We start from the raw sequence: 23,133 nt of genomic DNA, 5'->3' as shown, positions 1-23,133 counted from the left end.
TGACTCAAGGTACTGATACACTTCTAGGTTCAAAGGAGGCATTCTATTATTCTGTGTTTTATGTGTACCAATACAGCTTTCTGTTGTAAAATTACTTGTTTTAAGAACATCCAGTTTTCTTGGATCCCTTTTTGTCAAAGTTACTTCCCTAGGGGCACTCCTTAGTGTCTTGAACTTGGTAAAATGCCTGAAGTCCATTTTATTTGATTACATCAGTTCTCTCCCAGAGAACTCTGAATACTATCATTCTGTGCTTCGGTCCATGAATTTTCATCCACAAGCTTCAGGAAATACTACCAGCCAAGACCATGTAAAAGAAATCTGGCTTACTTGAGTCTTCTACTTTTTAAAGAAGTTCTTAGAAACTGATTTCCTAGTACATTGCAGAAATTTATTTGACAGACTGTGGCCTGCTGGATTTTTTTTTTTTTCAGCAGATGGTTAAAGACTCTCATAACCACAAATTTTTAAGTAAACCGGGCAAAGACATGATTCCATCCTTACAAAGTTTACCATTTTTGTGTCACTGGTCTCTTTAAGATACCTAGTTTGAGGGCTTTCTGGTGGATTAACAATCATAGGGATTAGCCTAAAATATTTGCAAAATTCATTTATGACTTTTCAATTCTTACCCTGGAGAATTAAAATAAAACTATAAAGTAGCACACCTCTCAGAGAAAGCATAAGATCAAAAGAAACTTGATCTCCACCAGAGGATGCTAACGTGTAGAAAGCAAATTTTTTCCTCTGTCCAAGAAGCAATTGAACTGCTACTGAAAGAAAAATGCCATAGAGTTGCAAAGAATTTACCAAATGTGGTCAGATATAAATGTTAAGTTTCCTCTTTCGCTCCCTATCCATTTCAACTGTACCTATTGACCAATAGCCATTATTAAAAAAAGAAAAAACCCAACCAAACCAAAAAAAAATGCATAGTGCAAGGCTCATGTTCAACTGTTTAGATTTGGGGTTCTGATAGGAGACATTTTTATGAACACACACACAAGATAAAAATCAACAAAAGTGGCCTTGGAAAAAAAAATACGCAGGGACAGGAATGAGATTAAGCCACCCAAACATTACGGCAAGTGTTTAACAAAGGAGAGAGCACAATGGCCATTCCTTACTTTCTAAAGATCTTATGGCATCTCTTTCCTCCAGACTACTTCTTTGTTTAAAATTCTTTCAAAAAATTTTATAAGCTGTTTTTCACATTATAAAAGTAACACACATTCATCGTTAAAAATCCCAACAGAAGTACAAAGTTAGTCTATCTCTTCACCAAACTGTCAATTCCACTCTTTAGAGGTAACCATGGCTAGGAATCTGTCTTGAACTTTAAATTGTTTGGCAGCAAACAGAAATGACTCCAATAAAATGAAGTGACATTTACCAATAAGTTGGAGTGACTGATCTAACCAGTAGATATGTGATACAGCACATTAACCACTTACAGAAACTGTTTTCTAAAATTTGAAGCAAGTTTGAAATCACCCCAACTTCCCAGCCTGAATTATTCCACTTCTTGCCTTTCAGTTATACAATTCTCTCCTGGACTTTTTTCAGAAGGAAGAGTGGAAATAATCTAGTCTAATCCCTTCATTTTACAGATAAGAAAACTGACACCTTAAAAGGTTAAGTGACTTGTCTGGGGTCATGTATCTAATCAGTAGCAGACTGTGCCTAAAGAATCCTGGTCTCTACCTCCCAGTCCAAAGAGACATGACTTGCCAGACTTACTTGACTGTGGATGGTGAGATCTAACAGACAGGCTATCCTGTGACCACTTTTTCAAATCTAATTTTTATGAAAGTACCTAGAAAGACTTGAAATAAACTGCTAACATACAGCTTCACTGATGAAATGGGATTTACAAAGTCTAAACACATGTCAGCTTTTAAGAAAAATGGAGCACTGGGGCTCCAAACATGATGCATGTTCTTCTACAAGACATACAACAGGAAGGACCCCCAACTTTCCAATGTCGCGGCTGTATTAAAAGGCTAGATATTCTCCCTAGAATTCCATTATTCAATATCTAGTTGTGTGGGGCTTCTGATTAAACAGCAGGGCTTCTTGGCAACTGGAGGCCAATTTAAATCTAAACATCTTGGTCTGGTTCAGGCTACTCAACCACTAAAGGTCAGAATTCAGCTCTCTCCCCCTTCCTACTGCAAATTCTCATCATTACAACAGCATTTAAAGCATCTTCTGTCACATCCTCCTTCTCCTCAAGTCACAACCTTAACTGGCATGCTTTCAGTGCATTTTCTCTCCTCCCCTGGGCCTCTGGCTCCTCTGGCTCTCTATCTCTTCCCCCTCCGGTTAACTGATGGTCTAAGAGTTGGCATCAAGAATAAGGACACAAACTCAGGTGGTAGAAAGAGAGGTCTGGCTGAAGGGCAGGGCTCCTGTGGGGAAATGAGGGGAAATACGTTTATACAGATACATGGAGCAGGCCCTAGAGAGCTCAGAATGGCAGACTGAGCAATTTTGGCTTGATTCCATAGGCACTGGGGAGTCTCTGAGGGGTTGTGAGCAGGGGAGTGATAGGATGAAATCAGCTTTTTTAGAAAGTTAGCACTTGGTGTGGGTAGAGTAGGAATTTGGGAGGCACTTGGGAGACTCCACTACTGGGAAAGATTGAAGGCAGGAGGAGAAGGGGACAACAGAGGATGAGATGGTTGGATGGCATCACTGACTCGATGGACACGAGTTTGAGCAAGCTCTGGGAGTTGGTGATGGACAGGGAAGCCTGGCGTGCTACAGTCCATGGGGTCACAAAGAGTCGGACATGACTGAACGTCTGAACTGAACTCACTGGGAGATTCCAGAAGAAGGTTGTTACAGGCCAAAGCATAGAAGTCAGGACCTGGACTGAAGTGATGGCACCAGAAATTGAGTTGAAGGAACATATATAAGGGGGCTTTCCAGGTGGTGCTAGTGGTAAAGAACCTACACGCCAATGCAGGAGACATAAGAGATGCAGATTCAATCTCTGGGTCAGGAAGATCCCTTGGAGAAGGAAATGGCAACCCGCTCCAGTATTCTTGCCTAGAGAATCCCATGGCTAGAAGAGCTGGGTGGGCCACAGTCCGTGGGGTTGCAAAGAATTGGACACTACTGAAGCAACTTAGCACTCATGGTACTGGATTTGGATGTTATTGAAAAGAAGTATCAAAACATGGAAGTCAGGACCTGGACTGAAGTGATGGCACCAGAAGTTGAGCTGAAGGAACATATATAAGGGATATTTCAAAGGCATGGGCCTTAGAAGATGGAAGGATAGGATCAAAGGTGAATAATCCCCAGCTTGCAATCCTGGGTGACTAAAAGATGGGGAACATAGAAGACAGGATAGTTTTAGAGCCATAAGGAGATCTGTTTGACATGCTGTGAGCTGATGGAAAGATAGGCAGAGACTTCCCTAGTGGTCCAGTGGTGAAGACTCTGCACTGCCAATGCAGGAGGTACACGTTCAGTCCCTGGTCGGGGAACTAAGATCCCACATGGCTGCAGCATGGCTAAAAGATAAACAAATTAAAATTAAAAGATAGTCAAGTGGAGATGTCCCATCATGAGCTTGAGATGCCCGGGTGAGAAGCTGAAGATGGAGAGTAAAAGGAATATTTGAAACCATGAATGATGTAGAATGCATTCACCAAGGGAAAGAATTTTGCAGATAGGGACACACTTATCAGAAAGAGGGGTGGAAAAACAGAATGGAGGAGGTGATAAGTTTCTGGAAGAAAGGAGCTTTAACAGTTTCAAATATAGGCAAGGACAAAAAGAATAAACATTAGTAAATTAGCCCAAGTAGCTATATAGTGGGCTTCCCAGGCAGCTCAGTGGTAAAGAATCACCCTACCAATGCAGGGGACACAGGAGACATGGGTTTGATCCCTGGGTCAGCAAGATCCCCTGAAGAAGGAAATGGCAACCTATTCCAGTATTCTTGCCTGGGAAATCCCATGGACAGAGGAGCCTAGTGGCCCACAGTCCACTGGGCCACAAAGAATCAGACACAACTGGGGAACTGAGCACACACACAATAAGTCTGAAGACCTTAATAAACTATATTTTACTTCCCTCAATAGTACTACTCCTTAATTGCACAAATAAATGTTTTGAGTCTTCTGTTCAATAACATCCAAGTCCAGAGTACTCTTAGTACTAAGTTTACTGAACTGTGTCTTACAGAGCAGGATGTACCTAACAAAAGAGCAAGTGCAATTTATCAGACATATGGTTGAAGATACAAAACTCTACTTTTTCTATGAACATCTGGCACATCAGCACAAATGTCTTGGTATAACTTTTCTCCTGTTAAGACCCCAGTGGCTTAGTTGGGTAGCACCTCCAATCTTCTGAAATTCACCTTTTACCAACCTAACTAAGCAGCGGGGGGATAAAGCTATCTGGCTATGGCAGAGGAGTGGCTTGAAGAGAATGGGAGATCTGGCTGAAATGAGGAGTGAACCAGGAGATGAGGCACTGACTGATAGATAAAACTCTGTGAAGGCAGTAGGGTGCATTCAGGCTTTTTACAAAACCACTTCTGCCTCTCCGGCAGGTTGTGGATTAAAGGCAACTAAATGGCTACTGTGTAGTACATTGGCTGTCTTTTGTTCTCCTACAAGAAAAACATTTATCAGGAGACTGACAGAGTAAAGATGACATATCAGTTTCTGGAGACCACTAAATAGCCAAAGACCACCCTGTTGTTTTTTCAAGCCTATCATTCTTCCTACAGGACCTACTCAGCCTAGGCCCCAGTCCTCAACCTCTACTCCCAACTATCTCAAGCTCCATCAACTGAGAGTCCCAACAACTCCATATCTTTCCCTCAGTGGGGGCATAATCAAAGACCAAAGTGTTTCACAGAAAAATGTACCATGATATTCACCTACATAGAGTCAGAGAAATAGTCAAAATGGTAACACTAGCAGTAATAATTTTCATTCATCGAGTACTCGCTCTAATATCAGGCTGGCCAAAAAGTTTGTTCGGGTTTCCACAAGATGTTACAGAAAAACCTGAACTATTTTTTTTGGCCAACCTCATACATTGTTATCAAAAACAACTATAAACAATAGCATGATAATTCTGTCTAAAATACATGATTCTAGGACATATCCCACAATTAGAAAATATCACTGAGAAGTTATTAAAAGGAATATTCTACCATAATTGATAAAAAGTGAAGTGGCCCACTACTTAAGACTCTGGAATACACAGAGACCTAAGTTACTATTCAACCACGTTACTTAACCTCTCTGGGCCCCAGTTTCCTTATCTGCTAAGTGGGGATAATAGTAGTACCTGTGATTTAGGTTAGTTGGGAAGATAAATGAAATAAGCACTGTACATTCATTGGCACATTGCCCTGTACATCAGCATTACTCAATAAATGTCAACAGCTATTATTAGAAAGATATTATATTATTGTTCATTATTACAAGGAAGTAGATATAAGTCAAGTCATATCTATGAAAGTCAGATAGTATCTTTGACTATAAGGTTTCAGGAGGATTTATAACTAGGGCTATAAAATGGCTCCACATCATATACATGTTGTGTGTTAGTCACTCAGTCGTGTTTGACTCTTTGCAACTCCATGGACTGTAGCCCACCAGGCTCCTCTGTTCATGGAATTCTCCAGGCAAGAATACTGGAGTGGGTTGCCATGCCTTTCTCCAATATACATGTTATTCATCAGCATATCTGTACTCTCACTCAGGCTCAGAATTAGATATTGGTATTTATTCCTTAAATGGGGCCCATTACAGTAACAAAAAATAACATTGTCACTCCTGTAACCCCCTTTAGGAATACTGAGCTTAGAGAAAGTAATAATTATGGGAACCCTCCATTGGCTTCACTTGACAACCCCCCTCCTTTTAATGCTACTGATGACTTCCCATGATACAAGACAAGAGCTTTGCTAGGGAACCTCAAGAAAGCCTTCAACAAGAGCATTGATACAAACCCTTCTTTGTTTCTTAGGTTTTACACTATGCCAAGCTAAAGAATTTATCTTTTATCCTCTTTTTCTTGATGAATACTGTTCTTGGGAATTCTTGGGCCAAGTAGCTATGTAAATCTAGTAAGGGATATGTTACATATTTCTAATAACACTACAATCATGGAACATTTCGTGCCACTGGTGAGCACATATTACAAACAGAATTCTAAATTACTATAGTCATATTAGGAGTTCACATATATATTCTTTTGTACTTAGCCCAGGAAAAAAACTTCCAACCCAACCAGTTGGATCACCAACTACATCCAAAAGTCGAAGCAACCAAACTGGCTTTCAATACAAACAAGAATGGGATGCTTTCATACTTTTGCCCCAGGGCCAAGGGTTATCAACCCATCAACGCTGAACTGTATGATAACCTTTCATGCACAAATGACTCCATTATGGAAGTGCTCATTTAAAACAGAACTTTGAGAGAGAGGATCTTCGTTCAGAAACAATTTCTAGGACATGAACGTCATAAATATATGAAGAAAAAATAAAGACCAACAGTGCTGTCTAATAAAAATATAGGGTAAGCCACATATGAAGCCACATTTAAAAAATACAAGCAAGTGAGATAAATATTTAATTTAACAAAGTACATCAAAAATATTGTTTAAATTTGTAGTCAATATAAAAATTCTTAATGATATATTTTATACAATTTTGGTGCTAAATCTTCAAAATCTCACATTTAGTTTACACTTACAGGACATCTTGATTCCAACTAGCCACCTATTCAAGTGCTGAATAACCACATGTGGCTAGCGGATGCTGTCCTGAATGATGCAAATACAACCAATCTCACGTGAATGACTGCTATATCTGAAGAGACATACCGGCCCTCACTGCCACCTCAGCTCTTGACCCTCATTGCTGGAGCTCTAACAGTGTCCCCACCCCTCTCTGGGACCACTAGTCCACCTGGAGCTATGAGGAGGAAGAGGGGAAAGGATGTGTTTTTAACAAAGCATCTTGGAATCCCAACTCCATTTCCCAGTAGAAACAATAGCAAACACAATAGTTTAATGGATAAGTGGCATTAAGGGTTAATAGGCTTTCCTGGGGAGGAAGGTCTGGGAACCTAATCACCATTTAGAACACTGTATCCAGGAGATAGTGTGTTCCAAGCTTCCAATAGGCACACAAAGGGACTGCCTGGATCTCTCATCTACACTCTTGGTAAAAGGGTGCTGAAAGACATGTTTACAGAGACTTGCTTATTTAAGTACTTAAATTAAACCAATTGGTTCCCTTCTTCATCCTTGTCCTCTCTTCCCCACATACAGAGCATCCTTCAATCCTGCCCTTCTCTAGAAAGCACATTTGTTCCTGAAATGTAGAAGACCTGTCATTTTGGAACACTCTGTGAAAGTGAGAACCCTGTATTCGGAGCAGTTGTCTTCCTGAAGCAAAGGCAAAATGTAAAGGACATATGTGCCCTTTCCATATTGTGCCCTGTCCTTCCGCAGTCCCTCCTACCCCCATCCCAACCTCAAAGTCAAAAGCTCTCAAGTGACTAGCATTCATGCAAAATGGGCAACTTCAACTACATATTTTAAATCTCTCCCACCTTTCATCCTCCCCTCTCCCCAGCCCATCTCAACACAGGCTTCTGCCTTATCATCAAACAAGCACACAATCCTTATCTTGCTGCTGCTGCTGCTAAGTTGCTTCAGTCGTGTCCGACTCTGTGCGACCCCATAGATGGCAGCCCACCAGGATCCCCTGTCCCTGGGATTCTCCAGGCAAGAGTACTGGAGTGGGTTGCCATTTCCTTCTCCGAATCCTTACCCTATTTGTCTTCAAATCCACCTCATAGCTCTTTCTTTCAGGAGAAATGTACAAACTCTAGCTTGTAGGTTTCAAAGCCCTTTTGCATCCAATCTCAGCTAGTTGCAATCTTGACTGGATAAACTGAATTAACACTGTGTCTTGTCAATCTTCCCTCCCTTCCTTCCATTGGAATGAATGGACTTCAATCTGTTGGTTAAGAATCCACTGTTGTTGACATCCCCCATACCTTACTCCACATTTTCCAGTCACCTTCTTCCAGTGACTATTCTCAAGACCCTGAGGATTAAGACTATATCTTTTACTATTCCAATCTTCCCTTGGGCCAAGTTTTTCTTGGAGTCACCTTAGGCTCCAAGTACAGTATAGTATAGTCCACAGAGGGTGTTCATTGAACATATGGTTTATAAAAGCCTAGATTGCTGTAGTAGCAGTCCAGTGTCAGACTTCTCTTCCAGAAACACTATTTTGGTCATATCACCAAAATAGTGGTAAAAGTTAGACCAATGGCTACCTTCAGGGGAGGAAGTGATTGTAAGAAGCAAGCGGCATCTTCTGGACAGACGGTTACAGACGGTTAAGGGATCATAGTGGAAGTTGTTACACTGTTTGCAGTAGGAGTGGGCAGAGGGGCAGGATGACTTTTGAGAGTGTAGAATGAATAATTGAGGCACATCAGGCTAACCAAGCAGAGGGAACCACATAAGCAATGATACAGAAGCAAGAGGCATATTGAGTCTGAAGAAGATGGTCAAGTTCTTATTGTGGTTGAAGCCTGAGGTCCAAGAAAAAAGCGTGAGGAGACACTGTGGGCAAAGACAAACTAAGGAGCAGGGATTTTATTCTGAAATATAATGGGGAGTCAGTGAAGAATTTTTAGTGTGGGAATGAGTTTTTATTTTACTTTAAGAATGAGCAAGCTAGTGGCAATGAGGTCACAAGAATCAGAGGTGAGCAAGACCAGAAGTAGGGAGACCAAGTGAGTGGCTGCTGCCACAATGGTCCAGGTGAAGATTGTTGAAAGTTGAAACAAGAGAGGAGCAAATAAGAACGAATGGCTAGGGACTTCCCTGGTAGTCCAGTGGTTAAGAATCCACCTACTAATGCAGGAACACAAGTTCGATCTTATTCTCAGTAGTTGTGGTGTGGACTTAGTTGCTCTGAGCCTGTTTGCCTAGAGCCTGTGAGCTGCAACAAGAGAAGCCACTGCAATGAGAAACCGATGCACCATGACTAGAGAGTAGCCCCTGCTCACCACAACCAGAGGAAGCCTGCACACAGCAACGAAGATCCAGCACAGTCAAAAATAAATAAATAAAATTAAAATGAATGAAATAGAAACTTGAAAAAAAGAATAAATGGACACAAGAGAGGCTTAGAATACAGAACAGACAGGACTCCCTAATTTTCTCAGCATTCCACAGTCATCCTCCAGCTTGAACCTAATCTGAAAATAGCAGTGCTAATTCCCTTGACCACAGAGCTAGTCTTCTACCAAAACTTCCCCACTTTTCTCTCTCTTCTTTAAAACAAGGAATATTTTATTTGCTGCAAAACTAAACAACAAACAAAAGTGCACATAAATACGGTGGTATACACATGACTGGTGGAGGGTTCTCTGTATAAGCTTTTACTCAAGTTCTAATGGCGGAAAGCAAAGAAGAACTAAAGAACCTCTTGATGAAAGTGAAGAGGAACTCAAAAGCCTCTTGATGAAAGTGAAAGAGGAGAGTGAAAAAGTTGGCTTAAAGCTCAATATTCAGAAAAAGAAGATCATGGCACCTGGTCCCATCACTTCATGGCAAATAGATGGGGAAACAGTGGAAACAGTGGCTGACTTTATTTTTGGGGGCTCCAAAATCACTGCAGATGGTGATTGCAGCCATGAAATTAAAAGATGCTTGTTCCTTGGAAGAAAAGTTATGACTAACCTAGACAGCATGTTAAAAAGCAGAGACATTACTTTGCCAACAAAGGTCCATCTAGTCAAGGCTATGGTTTTTCCAGTAGTCATATATGGATGTGAGTTGGACTATAAAAAAACCTGAGCACCAAAGAATTGATGCTTTTGAACTGTGGTGTTGGAGAAGACTCTTGAGAGTCCCCTGGACCGCAAGGAGATCCACCCAGTCCACCCTAAAGGAAATAAGTCCTGAATATTCACTGGAAGGACTGATGCTGAAGCTCCAATACTTTGGCCACCTGATGCAAAGAACTGACTGATTGGAAAAGACCCTGATGCTGGGAAAGATTGAAGGCGGGAGGAGGAGGGGATGACAGAGGATGAGATGGCATCCTCATCCATCCTGATGCCATCATGGATGGCATCACCAACTCAATGGACGTGAGTTTGAGTAAACTCTGAGAATTGGTGATGGACAGGGAGGCCTGGTGTACTGCAGTCCATGGGGTCGCAAAGAGTCGGACACGACTGAGCAACTAAACTGACTGACTAAAAGTTCTAATTCCTCCATCCTTTACTCTTATATAAAGAAAAAATGCTATCAGTCAGAGTACTTCATTCCTAAAATTCCTTCGAGTAAAATATATTTAATTTATAGGCTGGATAAAAATCTGGAGGCATTCACCTTCTAGGTATGTATGTGTAATTGATATATAACACTGTATTCATTTAAGGTTTTCAACATAATTTGATATTTGTATACAGTGCAAAATGATCACAATAAATCTGGTTAATACTCATTGCCACACAAAGTTACAACATTTTTTCTTTTTTCTTATGAACTTCTAAGATTTACTTTCTTAGCAACTTTCAAATATACAATATTATTAACTATCATCACCATACTGTACATTACATCTCATGACTTTTTCATACCTGGAGGTTTGTACATTTTGACATCCTTCACCAACTTTCCCCACCTTCCACCTCTCACAACCACCAATCTGTTCTCTGTATCTATGAGCTTGTTCTTTTTTTGTTTTGTTTTCAATTCCACATTTAAGTGAGATCATATGGTATTTGTCTCTCTCTGTCTGACTTATTTCACTTGGCATAATGTCCTCAAGGTTCATTCATGTTGTCACAAATAGCAAGATTTCCTTCTGTTTTATGGCTGAATAATATTTCATTGTATGTATATACTACATTTTCTTTATTCACACATCAATGAACACTTAGGTTATTTCCATTTCTTGGTTATTGTAAATAAACTGCAGTGAACATGGGGGTGCATATTCTTTTCAAGTTAATGTTTTTATTTTCTTCAGATAAATACCCAGAAGTAGAGTTGCTGGATCATAGGCTACTTCTAGCTTTAATCTTTTGAGGAACCTCCATACAGCTTTCCACAGTGGCTGCACAAATTTACATTCCCACCGACAGCAGAGGAGGGTTCCCTTTTCTCCAAATCCTTTCCAACACTTGTTATTTGTTGTCTTTTTGATAATAGCTACTCTAACAGGCCTGAGGTGGTATCCTATTGTGGTTTTATTTTCATTTCCCTGATGATTAGTGATGGTGAGCATCTTTTCATGAGCCTGCTGTCTGTCCATCTGTGTATCTTCTTTGAAAAACTGTCTATTCAGATCTTCTGCCCATTTTTAAAATCAGATTGTTTAGTTTTTTTTCTGCTATTGAGTTATGTGAGTTCTTGTAAGATTTTAGATAGTAACATCTTATCAGATACATAATTTGTAAAGATTTTCTCCCATTCAGCAGGTTGTCTTTTCATTTTGTTGATGATTTTTTCCCTCTTTTTCAATTTCAAAATAATGCTTCAAATGGCTAGTGAGGAAGGTGAAAAGGAAACATGGTCAGGGAAGAAACAACTAATCATAAAAGTAGACGCACCACCTTTGTAGCATTTTGAGTTTTCGATGCAATTGCCTCTGATTGTTCTCACAGGCTACTTTACTGCTGTTTCACCCAAAAGCACTTTCTTAGCTTCCAACCACAGTGAAAGGCTCCCCTAGAAGTCACTCCTTTTCCAAATTAGGCCCACAAAATATACTCATGGGCATATGACAAAGTTAAGCCTTAGTTTAAAATACCAGTAAATATTTGCAACAAAGATCACTTTAAAAAGCATAGGTTCACTTCCTAAATCTGTAAGCCAAAATGCTGCCTTTTGCTGATACATGTTGACAGAGGCACACAGATACCAGTAAGCAAGACTGGCTATAGGATGTGAAAAGCAACACTCAAGGGAAATTTTTACTTTTACAAATGCTCTCTGTTTCGAATTACAGACTTGGGATATTTCTTGGAAACATCTCTCCCTATTTATATTTTAAAAAAAAATGTCTGTCTGCGATGTATACATGTGTTCCAGCTATTTCTAGAAAACTGACTCAGTTTTATGTTTAAAAAAATAGTATTGCCTTCAATAAAAAGAAATCACTTTAAGAAAGTAGCTTCAAACATCAAACTATGTTGAATACTTATTATCTACTCCAGTCTCATGGCTCACTTTCTTCTTGACGCCCTCAATTTGCTCAGACTTAGTAGTAGTGACAAGCTTACCTCTGCTATTCACTGAATAAAAGGAAATTATGACTCATAGCAAAACAAAACATACAAGACAGCAGAACCTCAGCCAAATCTATTAAGAACTATTATACCAAAAAAAGAGAAAAGAAACCCACCCCACTTCTTAAAACCATGTATTAGTCTTATAAGGATACACTGGAAATTTTAAAATATTAAACAGCTTCAACCTAGCTATGTACACTAGAGATACCATTGTATAAATGTAGTGTTAACACTTGTGACACTATGTATAAAATGTGTCTACAAAGCAACACTTGAAACAGATGTAGCACAAAATACTTGCATTTCGTATGCCTTTTATACGGTTCCCCAAATCAAACTTACTTCCACCCATGTCAAGCTGACTGCAAGTAACAGGTATGACTAATTTTAAAAGAGCTATGCAGTAAGAAGCTACGAAGTCCTGGGTGAAATACTATATTCATATGCTTAACAGTACACTTTAGTGAAGAATTCCAGTCACAGTAACTTTTCACAACAAGATTTATTGTCAGAGCTTGTAAGTGGATATACTGGGAATAGTTCCACGCCTGTTAGGGAATAAACCTTCCAACCAAATGCACAACTCATGCCTGTTACACCACCAATACAATTGAATCTTCTACTAGGAAAAAAATCAGTTTTGCAGTGTTTACAGTTGGACATAACCAAGACCTGAGAAATAAGTAAGCAGTTTCTTTGACAAGAGATAAAGCCCTCCAACTGTAGAGAAACCCAAAAATACACTTCACGTTATTCTGCAGAAAAATAAGTTACAAATAAAACTTCATCTAACATTACTTTGCTGAAAGGACCTCAGACTCCTAGGGAAGAGTGAAGTTTTAAGTAGGAACTAAGACGCCTGCTGACAGTCAAATAAAGACCTATTTGATAATTGGTGTGACAGAAAACAGACATTTATGGCTCCCAGCTATCAGCAAGTGAAAGATTAGATTAAATTTTAAGAAAAATTCACCAGATGTTCTAAAATTTCAGACCTTCCAAAATGGCTAGGTCCTAGAAGCAGAAGAACAAATAGTTACCACATGCTGAGGGGAGGGATGGGGTGGGCTGAAAGAGTGACTGAAAGGGACTCAGAGAAAGAAAGTGCTACCAAGATATGGTATATCATTAGCAATTCAGTTATAGACAGCAAAATGACAAAAACATCACTAATATCAGTAATTGTTCCCCAGCACATGTAGGTATCATATAAGATTAAAAAGAAAAAACCTGAATGACTTTGGAAAAGCGTAAGGAAGAGGATAGCTCATGATTAGCAATTGGAAGTGTTAATCACAGTGTCTTCACATAGCTGTCCACATAAAAAAAAGATCAAAGCCAGCTTAGAAGAATGTTTTTTACTTCAGGATAAAATGTAGTGTACAAGATTGCAAGATAAAAAGCTGACAGATGAAATTTCCACTAAAAACAAAATTCAACTTTTCCCCTCTGCCCACAGAACTACCTGGAGCATCTAAAATACCATGGGTAAGTTACACGGCCACGAAAAATTTTAAGTATGAAGACTATGTGGCTACTGGGAATAATTCATAGAACAAAACAGATGGGAAAGGTAGAATTCAAAAGTAATATAGTACACTGATTACAATGCTAGGTTAAAAAAAAAAAGCTGTGATGATGGTTAAGAGGGGGGCCAGACTTTCTTTTTCCTTTCCAAAGATTCTGTAAATATTGCCATAAAAGCTTTATAGATCAAAAATAATTTTTCATCTATGAGTCTTGGTGTTCAGCAAAATGTTTTTAATTTTATTTAACTTTACAATATTGTTCAGCAAAATGTTAACTAAATTACTCCTTTAAAGAAAAAAACGTCTACTGCTTTGTAATTTATCCTGTTTACTATTTCAAAATAAGGAGGATTTCAAATGGCCACAGTACAACAGTGGGTTCTTATCTGTATTAGTACTCCAAGGGTGTAGACTTTCATACTTAGGATGGACAAACATCTGCTTTTCTATGTGGAAAAAAAATGGTCACACCCTTGTAGGAAACTGACATGTTAAAAAACTTATGGCCTTCTTAAAGATGTCTACTTGCTCCATTTTTCTAAATAGATAAATCAAAAACAGAAAATAAAGCATTAAAACCAGAATGGTTTTCAGGGGAACCTAATAATCAAACTGTTAACCGAAGATACGAGTTACAAAAGTAAAGTCTCTCTTCGGTTTTACTTCTGAAGGAAGCTCTCTTTAGCCAACTATTCAGTTTGGTAGGTTCCATTCTTTTAAACACCTCACTCGGCTAAAACGGATTATAACACATTCAGTGCCTCCTCGGCTCTGTTAAGAGAATTTGAGAAAAAGAGGGCATCTAGCAATAGACGTCAAGGATTATGGTAATATATGTTTAAAATTTCAATATGCAAGCAGGACTCTTAAGCAGGTTGCATTAATAGTCTGAATTCTATTTTATCGGGCCACTGCAGGCAAAGCAGTTCTTTATCTCCGCACCATTAGGATGAGGTCTGGAAGGTGAAATGCTCCCTACTTCTCTCCTGCAGGTCAGAACCCCGTGGATCAAGTCATCGAATTTGGCTATTGTAACTGCGCACAGCTAGTCCTCCCCTTCCTTCCTTTCTCTTCCCTGGACAAATCCCTACGTGACTAACACAAACCTAATTTATGATGTCAGTAGGTAGGCCAGGTCCCCCAAAAGCTCTGTCCCCGCGGGTTCCGACTAGGTATCTCCCCGCCCCACCCCGTCGCGGCTTGGGTGGAATCTACAATGAAACACTAACAGTAGCTAAGGTAACAGACCCGGGGTTAACCGGACCGACACAGGAGAAGCAGTGAACAGGACTGTTTCTGCGGGCCGGGGGGTTGGGAGGCTGGCTCCGCGGACTGATTTTCCATTGGGTGGGGGTGGGTTAGAGACCACAGACGCACAAAAGCAGCAGTCTAATCTTTGAAGGCCGGCGGCCGGCTCTGCCACGCTCTCAGCAGGAAGGGGAGGGGAGCGGGAGGAAGAGAGGGAGGAGAAGCAGCGCAGGGCGGGAGGAGTGGGGAGGAGGGGCCGGGGGCGGAGCCCGGGCGCCAGGAAAACCCGCGCGCGAGTCCGCAGCACCTCGGGGCGGAGAAGCCGGCGCCGTTCGGCCCCTCGGCCTCCGCCGCGCGCGGTGCGACCCGAAGGGGCGGGCCCGTCCGCAGCCTCCCTTCGCGTCTCGGGCCCACCTTCTCCTCTCCTCCCTCCCCTCCCTCCTTTCCATCTCAGCAGCGCCCTCGGTCTCCCTCTCCGGTTCATACAAAAGCAAAATGTCCGCCATCTTCCGAGGCAGCTGTGCCCGTCGCCGCCACCAGCCCGGCTCTCCTGCGGTTTCTCCTCGGGGCCGCCCCTCCCCCGGCCGCCTTCCCGACCCCAGGCGCCGCGGCTCCTCGGAAGCTGCGGAGTCACCACTCCCCCCGCCCTCGCCCCCACCCCACCCCGCCCTGCCCGCCCCGCCTGGCGACGCAGGACCGCCTCGGGCGGGGGCAGGGGGTCTCGACTGCCCAGGCCGACTGGCTCCTGCTTCCCGCCCGGCCCACCCCCTGGATGGCCCTTTACCTTGATGCAATACGGGGGTTCGTCGTAGGTGACCAGCATGTACCTGTCTCCGCGGCTGGCCGGATCCCGGGCACGCAGCTACAGGACGAGGGATGACGGAGGGGGCCGCGAAGGGAAGGGGGTGGAGGGGGCGATACCAGCGTTACAGAAGCACCTAAATCCACCACCAACCCCATCCTTCGGGAACTCTCCCCATCTCTCCCCTCCCCTCCCTTTACCTTCAAGAATAACTCCACAGCGCCTTTGGCAATATCCAAATAGGAGGTGCCCAGGTCAGTGCGCTGGTTCATAGAGGCGGACGTGTCTATGAGGAACAGCAGGATGGGCATCTTCCCCCACACCCCTGGCTCCGCTCCCCACTCTCTTGGCCCTCTTGCCCTCACTGCCGCGTACTGCCACCTGAACCCTCAACTCTCGCAGAGCCAGGGTGCAGGGAGCAAGAGGAAGACGGGACGGGACGGATGGAACTGCTCCTGGCCTCCTCTTTTTGCAGCCCCACCTCTTCTCCCAACAAGGGAACTTGAAAATGTGAGCGTGTGTAGCCCTCGGGGCCCTCCCCCTTCCTCTCTTCTGGCACCACTACTGCCGCTGCTGCTGCCGCAGAGACTACTACCCGAGCATCCGTCCACGCTCACTGAAGCGCTCGCCCCAGACTGAGAGCTGTCTCTGTTCACCGACACACAACTTCTGTCCGCTCACCTACCATGGGCACCATGTGACCAGAACCCACGCCATTGGCTGCCAATTATGTGGTATTTGCATATTCATTAGATGACAGGGCAAGGGGAGGGACTTGGGCGGACCTTGGGAGTTGAAGTTTGAACCCAGGCAGGGGGTAAGGGGAAATGTTAAGGACCCTCCTTTAGAGGACTTGGAAGCTGTTAGGATACTTAGGGTGGCTTGAATGGATTTTTCGCTTGCTCTTTAAAGATGATAATTCGAAAAGAAGAGTGAATTTGAGCAACAGTTGTGCAGAAGTACAGAAACAGATGCTTGGACAGGCTGCACAGAAAACTGCTTACTGCAATCGATCAATCCTGCCAGTGGCTAAGACCGAAACATTTCAGAAGCAGCAAACTTCTTTCCTGGCAAGACTTACTTGCATTCCTTCAGATCCCTCCCCACTCTTGGTCAGTATTTCTAAGTCTGTTGCTGGCCTTGCATTCCACGTATCTCTACTTAGAAAGGAAACTAAAGCACAGTTAACCTAAACTGGCGTTTTGTGTGCACAAGCTTCTTCAGTTTCGTTGAGCACTTCAAAGTATTGGCCTGCCTGTGATGATTCTACCTACTGTTGTGTCTCTGCAGCCTTTACACACGGAAGGTTTGCCAACCTGGTTTCTGATTCAACTCAAATTTATTGAGCACCTATGAAGTGTCAGCCATCCACATTAGTCTCGTTTAGTCTTTGAAATCATTGTGGTAGGTGGCATTATGTTCAATTTTCAGTAAAGGAAAGTGCAGCTCAGGTAAATGAGGAAGCACTGAGGGATGTGCTCAGGTGTGGCTCTAGGGAGAGACTCAATGAGTGGCCAGTCACGCTTGGCTGACTGCTTCATGTAACTCAGATTTTAAACATGAAGGTGTGTATTCCCAGCACTATGCTGCGCACAACATGGAGTCCTGAACTAAAGTGTGTTTATGACTTCATTTGCTATGTTCCCTTGTAATAGATATTTAAAAATACATATTCAATAACATTTTCATAAAAATAAGATTTCAGAAGAGGCCACATAAGCAATATATGAATCAGGGACAAAAGTAATACAAATAAAAGGTGAAGTAGGAGCAGTGGTCCAGTAGTCCAGAAGTTCAAGAGCTTTCCTAGATGAGGCACTGAGTGGGAAGGAATTGAACTCCTGCACTTTTGAACATAGTTTCTTCTTTTTTATTCATGTCTCTACTCTTTTATTCCACTTGTACTCTCTAAATCAGTTGACTTTAATACTTCACCATAGTCCCTCATTCTAGACCTCTTTCTACCCTCATGTCCGAGGTTACCGGACATCTCTCAGGAAGGCATTCCTACAAAGCACTGCTCTCTTGGCCTTCATTCCCTTCACAACGAATGTTAGCATTCTTTGCCCATGTTTCCATTTCATGTGGCTGACTGTGGTGTGGTCCACTCCCATACAGCAGACTCTCTGTTTTGGTGAGAGTTGGTTTAATTTCTGACTTGCCAAAGATTTGTTACGTTTTGCCTTTAAGCAAGCCCTAATCACCACATCTTGACAAAAAGACCTTCCTTAACCTAATTACTATCCCCTCCCAAACTCTACCTTTCATTGCTCAGAGAAGAGTAAAGTCTCACTGTCTGGTTTTCCACCATCTACTCCTTCCTCAAGGCCATGCCACCTGATTTCTCTCCCCAGCAATCTCTGGAAACTGCTCTGAGGATCCAGGGGCAAGTTCCTGGCCAAATCTAATTGTCTGTTTTATATTTTCTTTGTTGACTGTAGAGCCATTTGTCCCTTGCCTTTCTGAGCTCCTCCTGCACCTGCCACCTTGCCTTTCATCACTTGCCACTTCTCCCAGCATCTTCCTTACTGCTTGGACTATTTGCTTTCAACTTCTCTGAATCCTAAATTTAATTTCTGTCTCAGTCTGTGGCTACCGCTTTTCCTCCCACTGGTCCCACTAAGGACTTTGTTATTTCCACAATCTTTATTCATTTATCCATTCTTTCTTTTTTTTATTTTAAAATTTTTTTAAAAATTTATTTATTTTAATTAGAGGCTAATTACTTTACAATATTGTATTGGTTTCTTTATCCAAATATTCCTTGGGTGGATCTTCTATATGAGATGCAACAAGAATACATTGGTGAACAAGGGACACAGCATATTATAGCAGTGAAGAACTTGGATTTCGGGGTTCAAATCCCAACTCTGCCATTTACTAGCTATGTGACCTTGGGAAAATTAGTTAACTCTGTCTCAGCTTCATCATCTGCATAATGACAATAACAATAGTACCTCATAGAATTGTTATGAGAATTAAATGAATTAATGTTTACAAAATGTTTACAGAAGTGCTTAGTACAGAGTCAGTTCTATGTAAGTGTTAAATAAAAGAATAGATATAGTCCATGGGCACATAGGTAACATTCTAGTGGGGAAAAAAAGTGTAGATAAAATGCTATATTAAGTGCTATGAGAGAGGAATGCATAGTGCTCTGGGAGCACTGGAAAGAATGTATATTCTAGAAGAATTGGAGAGGTGAGGGGGATATACAGAGAACGTTTTCTGAAGGACATGACCTGCAGGAAATGTGAGAAGTAGCCTGGTGATAGAGAGCTAGCTGGTGGAAATGAGAACGGGGCCAGGGAGGAGGGAGAATGTTCTAGGTAGGCAATGGTGAGGTGGTCAGATGGTGAGACATTGAAAGAAACCCAGTGGAAAAAAGAAAGTTCTATATTGCTGGAATGTAGGGTAGCTGGGGGCGGGGGAACAGAATGGGGAGGGAGATGGCTAGAGATGGATGAGCTTGCAGAGGTGGGAAGAGTCAGGTCATGCAAGGCCTACCAGGCCCTGTTGAGGAGTTGGAATTTTAGCCTTGGAGCAATGAGGAACCATAGGATGATTCTGTCGATCGTGTTCAGCATGGTGAATGGGAGAGATGAGAGTAAAAACAGAATACAGAAGACAAGTGAAGAGTCTGTCTCTTTCATTTCAATCGGCCAAACCGTCATGGTTACAAGAGGCTGGAGAGAATATTGAAAGTAAATGGTCAGTCTGCGTGGAAGGGCACAAGCTGACTGAGGAAAGCAGAAAAATAAGTCTCTCAGTAGGCACAAGCTGCCCCACTCTGGCAGATCTGGGGGAGGGGAATACACTAGAGTGATGAGTCCTTCATTTCTTAATCACAGTGTGCAAGGGTAAGCTGTCCTGTAAGGTAAGGCCTAGTCTTCTTCTTCCCATTTTGGCAAGGGGGGAAACAGATTCCTCAGCTGGTCAGCCACCCAATGTAGCAGCTCAAGCTCCCCTCCCCTCAATTCTGCAGGAATAACACCAGAATGAGAGGGATGTGTGGGATGCCCGAGAGCCCAGACACACATTCAGAGCAGCCCAGTGTGGAAGTAGCTCGCCAGCAGGGTGCAGAGTGGCCAGAAGAGAGAGGAGGGCTGGAGGGAGTCCGTTAGCTTCAGGCAGCACCACAGGCCTGGAGACTGCTCTCTCATTCCCCAAAAGACTGGCCTTGGATAAGCCACCCTGTGGGATTGTGAGAGACCTGACTTCGCCATTATCTGCCTCCTGACACCTGTTGATTTTACCTGTGTTCAGGGAACCCTCTTTCTGAAGCCTGATTGGAGGAGAGCTGGTGAGGGGTGATGGCCATGGTGGGGTGCCCAGAGAATTGAGGGAAGTGCCCTATGGAGGTAACCTGGGGCACCAGAGATACAGGCGTATGCCAGTCGAGGGCAGTGAATTTTCCAGCACAAGGCCTAGCACAAGACTTTTTAGCTGCTCCCTTCTGCCCTGGCCCAGGCACAGCAAATCATATGGACATTTATAGACCTGGTGACACTGAGAAGCGGCATAGGCTAAAAATAAAAATAGCTGGTGATGAAACTTGGCCCAGGGCAGCCCCCAGACAAGCTCCCCAGGGCTTTTGCCACTTGGGTAACCTCTCGTCACCACTCAGGGCATAGGAGCCTCTGGGTGGAGATTTTTTGTTTTTGTTTTCTTTGTATTTTTCAATTTATTCAATGGCACCAGGTCTTAGTCGTGGCACTCAGGATCTTCCATCTTCATTGTGGCATGATGGATCTTTAGTTGTGGCGTGTGGGATCTAGTTCCCTGACCAGGAATGGAACCCTGGCCCTCTGCATTGGGAGTTCGGAATTTTAGCCACTGGACCACCAGGGAAGTCCCTGGGTGGAGATCTTGGAACCTCCCTCTTTTTCTTTCAGATCTTTTGTGGTGTTCCCCTCCTTCTATCTCACCACCCTGAGACCACCACCCCATGTTACCTGTGGTACGAAACTTGTCAGGAACTCACAAGGCAAGTCTGTGGAGCTCCGCGGGGGGCACATCACACATGGGGTTGGGGAGAGTGCCAGAACAGCGGTAGAGAAGGCAGTGCCCACCACTACCAGCCTCAGCCTCTCTGGCCTCCAACCACCTAGAGCCCTCTGCCCCCTCTTTCCCCACATGCACCAGGGCGTCAGGTACTGAGGAGTTTCACCTTGCAGGTATTAGTCAAATTCATCTCATTCCTTTTCCCTTGGTTTATGCCCTTTGCATCTTAGCTCTAGTTTCTTTTTTAACTTCTGGGGAGGCTAAATGCTGTAGAAAATTCTTCAACAGTTCTTGCACCAAGCTATTTCCACTCATAAAAAGGAGAAACATTTCTATTCCTGCTAAGGCACAGATTTCATAATTCTTCCCTCTCCTTCTTAAGGCTGTGGCATTACGGCATTTAAACCATGTTAGAACATATCTTTTACAATGTAACAATGCTAGAACTGTACTTGTACTTAGGTGTATCAAGAAACTCTACAGCTACTTTCCTTGTTGTAAATCACTTAATTTGTCCTAAATATTGCCAGGTTTTTCATCCCCCTTCCACATGGGGATGGAAGATATCTTTTGAGTAGAGCTGGTGGGCCTTGTACCACCACCCAGGAAGTTACTTACCTGGTGTTTGGTTATCAGAATATCTACTTCAGCCTCCTCTGCTTGGCACTCTGTTAAGTGCCTGGGGCAAAAAGATGAACAGGACATGGTTCCTGTTCATCTGAGCGTCTCCTCCACTGGGGAAGACTGGTTATATAAAGCAGATACTTTCAATACAATATGGTAGATACTAAGCTAGAGAGATAGTTGCAACCGGGTTTTGTGTGTGTGTGCGTGTGTGTGTATTTTTCAGAGTTAATTGTTTAAACATTTGCTACAATACTTAATAAGTGAAATTGTTTAGATTTTTAAAATCTTATATATTATAGCATAGGTCCAACCAGAAATAGTCAAATTAACATCCTAAGCACAATAATCGATAGGCAGTCCTGCCCCTATAATTCTTGTTTAGCTTTAATTAACACTTTTGAATTATTCCCTTTTCTCTAACTGGGAAGTATTTGTTTGAGGACATGTGTGGGGGAAAACATTGAAAGAATTTTTAACTGGATTTTATTTGAGCCAAGAAGGGTAGGCTGCAGTCAGCTAGTTATCAGGGAAAGCCTCCTGGAGGAGGTGATATCAGCGAAGAAAAGGAGAGGCAGTTTTATCTCAGGATAAAGGAGCTCTGAGGCCTTGAAACAGGTGAATGTGTGTTGTGGTCCCTGCTGGTGCCCGGCCCAGGTCCCCTTTTGTGAACATGGGCTGCTGCAGGCTCACAGCTGCTTCCCCTGCTCCGGAAAAGTCCCCTCAGGAGGGAGAGCCACCTGGGCTCAGAGGTAAGGCACCATGCCACGTGGGCAGCCTGCCCAACTCCCCTCCCCCAAACTGCAGCCAATGACACAGCCCCCTGGCCTCAGAATGGGATCACCCTGTGGTGTCATTCGTGCTTCACAGCCTTAGTGATCTGGCCAAAGCTGGACTCCAAATGAGACCACATTCTTGCTTAGCTCCATTCCCTGTCCTACCCTGCTTCTCCCTCGCCCTTCCTCTTGAGATAGCTCTTTCAGGGAACCTGACCTAGGAGAGTATGTTTGATGAACTTCTTGAAATTTGGCATACTCGATATTTTGACATACTTCATATTTAGGATGTGAGTGAAGACATAATTGGAAGATTAAATCTAAGAATTAGGCAAGAACCAGATCATAGAGAATCTTGTGTGCCATATTAAAGACTTTGAGTCTTTTTAATTTTTATATTAAGTCTTTTGATATTGTCTTTATGTTAAAGACAAAAATACTTTGAATCATGCTCCCCACCTTTAATGATGTAGCTTCCTCACCTATAATGACTTATTCACTTACGCTGGGGCGTGGGGGACTACTGGGGTTCTTAGTTACATACAAATCACTCTGAAAGTGATAATTCATTACTTAGAGCCATTAATATTAATAGTCTCATTCACTTTAAAATACAGTGGAGTATGAGAGATTGTATTTTCCAAAGATAGTCATACCTATTATTTATCTCACCTGCATGCTCTTACAATGTTACTAATATTCTTCCCACTGTGAGAGGAGGTCTGTGCTTCCTGCTGTTGAATCTGGGGATAGGGGTTTGTGACTGCACTGGTCAATGCCATGAAATGGAAGCAATGCTGGGAGATATACAAGGCAAGGTCATAAAAGACAAT

At 42.6% G+C, this 23,133-nt stretch overlaps 1 protein-coding gene across 8 annotated transcripts in view; it reads right to left on the bottom strand.

Annotated features, from left to right (window-relative positions):
• INTS6L (integrator complex subunit 6 like) overlaps window positions 1-16,592 on the bottom strand; it is a 57,089-nt gene extending 40,497 nt beyond the window's left edge. For 2 of the 8 annotated variants that reach the window (XR_011565334.1, XM_070784507.1), the window contains exons 1-2: window positions 16,097-16,587; window positions 15,879-15,956 (exon numbers count right to left, since the gene is read on the bottom strand). Coding sequence is in view for 7 of the 8 variants with exons in the window: in XM_070784507.1 (XP_070640608.1) it covers window positions 15,879-15,956; window positions 16,097-16,207 (189 nt within the window). In the remaining variant the exon portion in view is untranslated. Of the gene's footprint in view, window positions 1-15,878; window positions 15,957-16,096 lie in introns of all 8 variants that reach the window. The other 6 variants (XM_070784504.1, XM_070784505.1, XM_070784508.1 and 3 more) reach the window with 5 other exon arrangements.
• Between the last annotated feature and the right edge of the window lie 6,541 nt (window positions 16,593-23,133).

This window comes from Bos indicus, chromosome X (assembly GCF_029378745.1).
Source record: "Bos indicus isolate NIAB-ARS_2022 breed Sahiwal x Tharparkar chromosome X, NIAB-ARS_B.indTharparkar_mat_pri_1.0, whole genome shotgun sequence".
Lineage (NCBI taxonomy): Eukaryota > Metazoa > Chordata > Mammalia > Artiodactyla > Bovidae > Bos > Bos indicus.
This window is presented reverse-complemented; position numbering and strand designations above follow the sequence as displayed.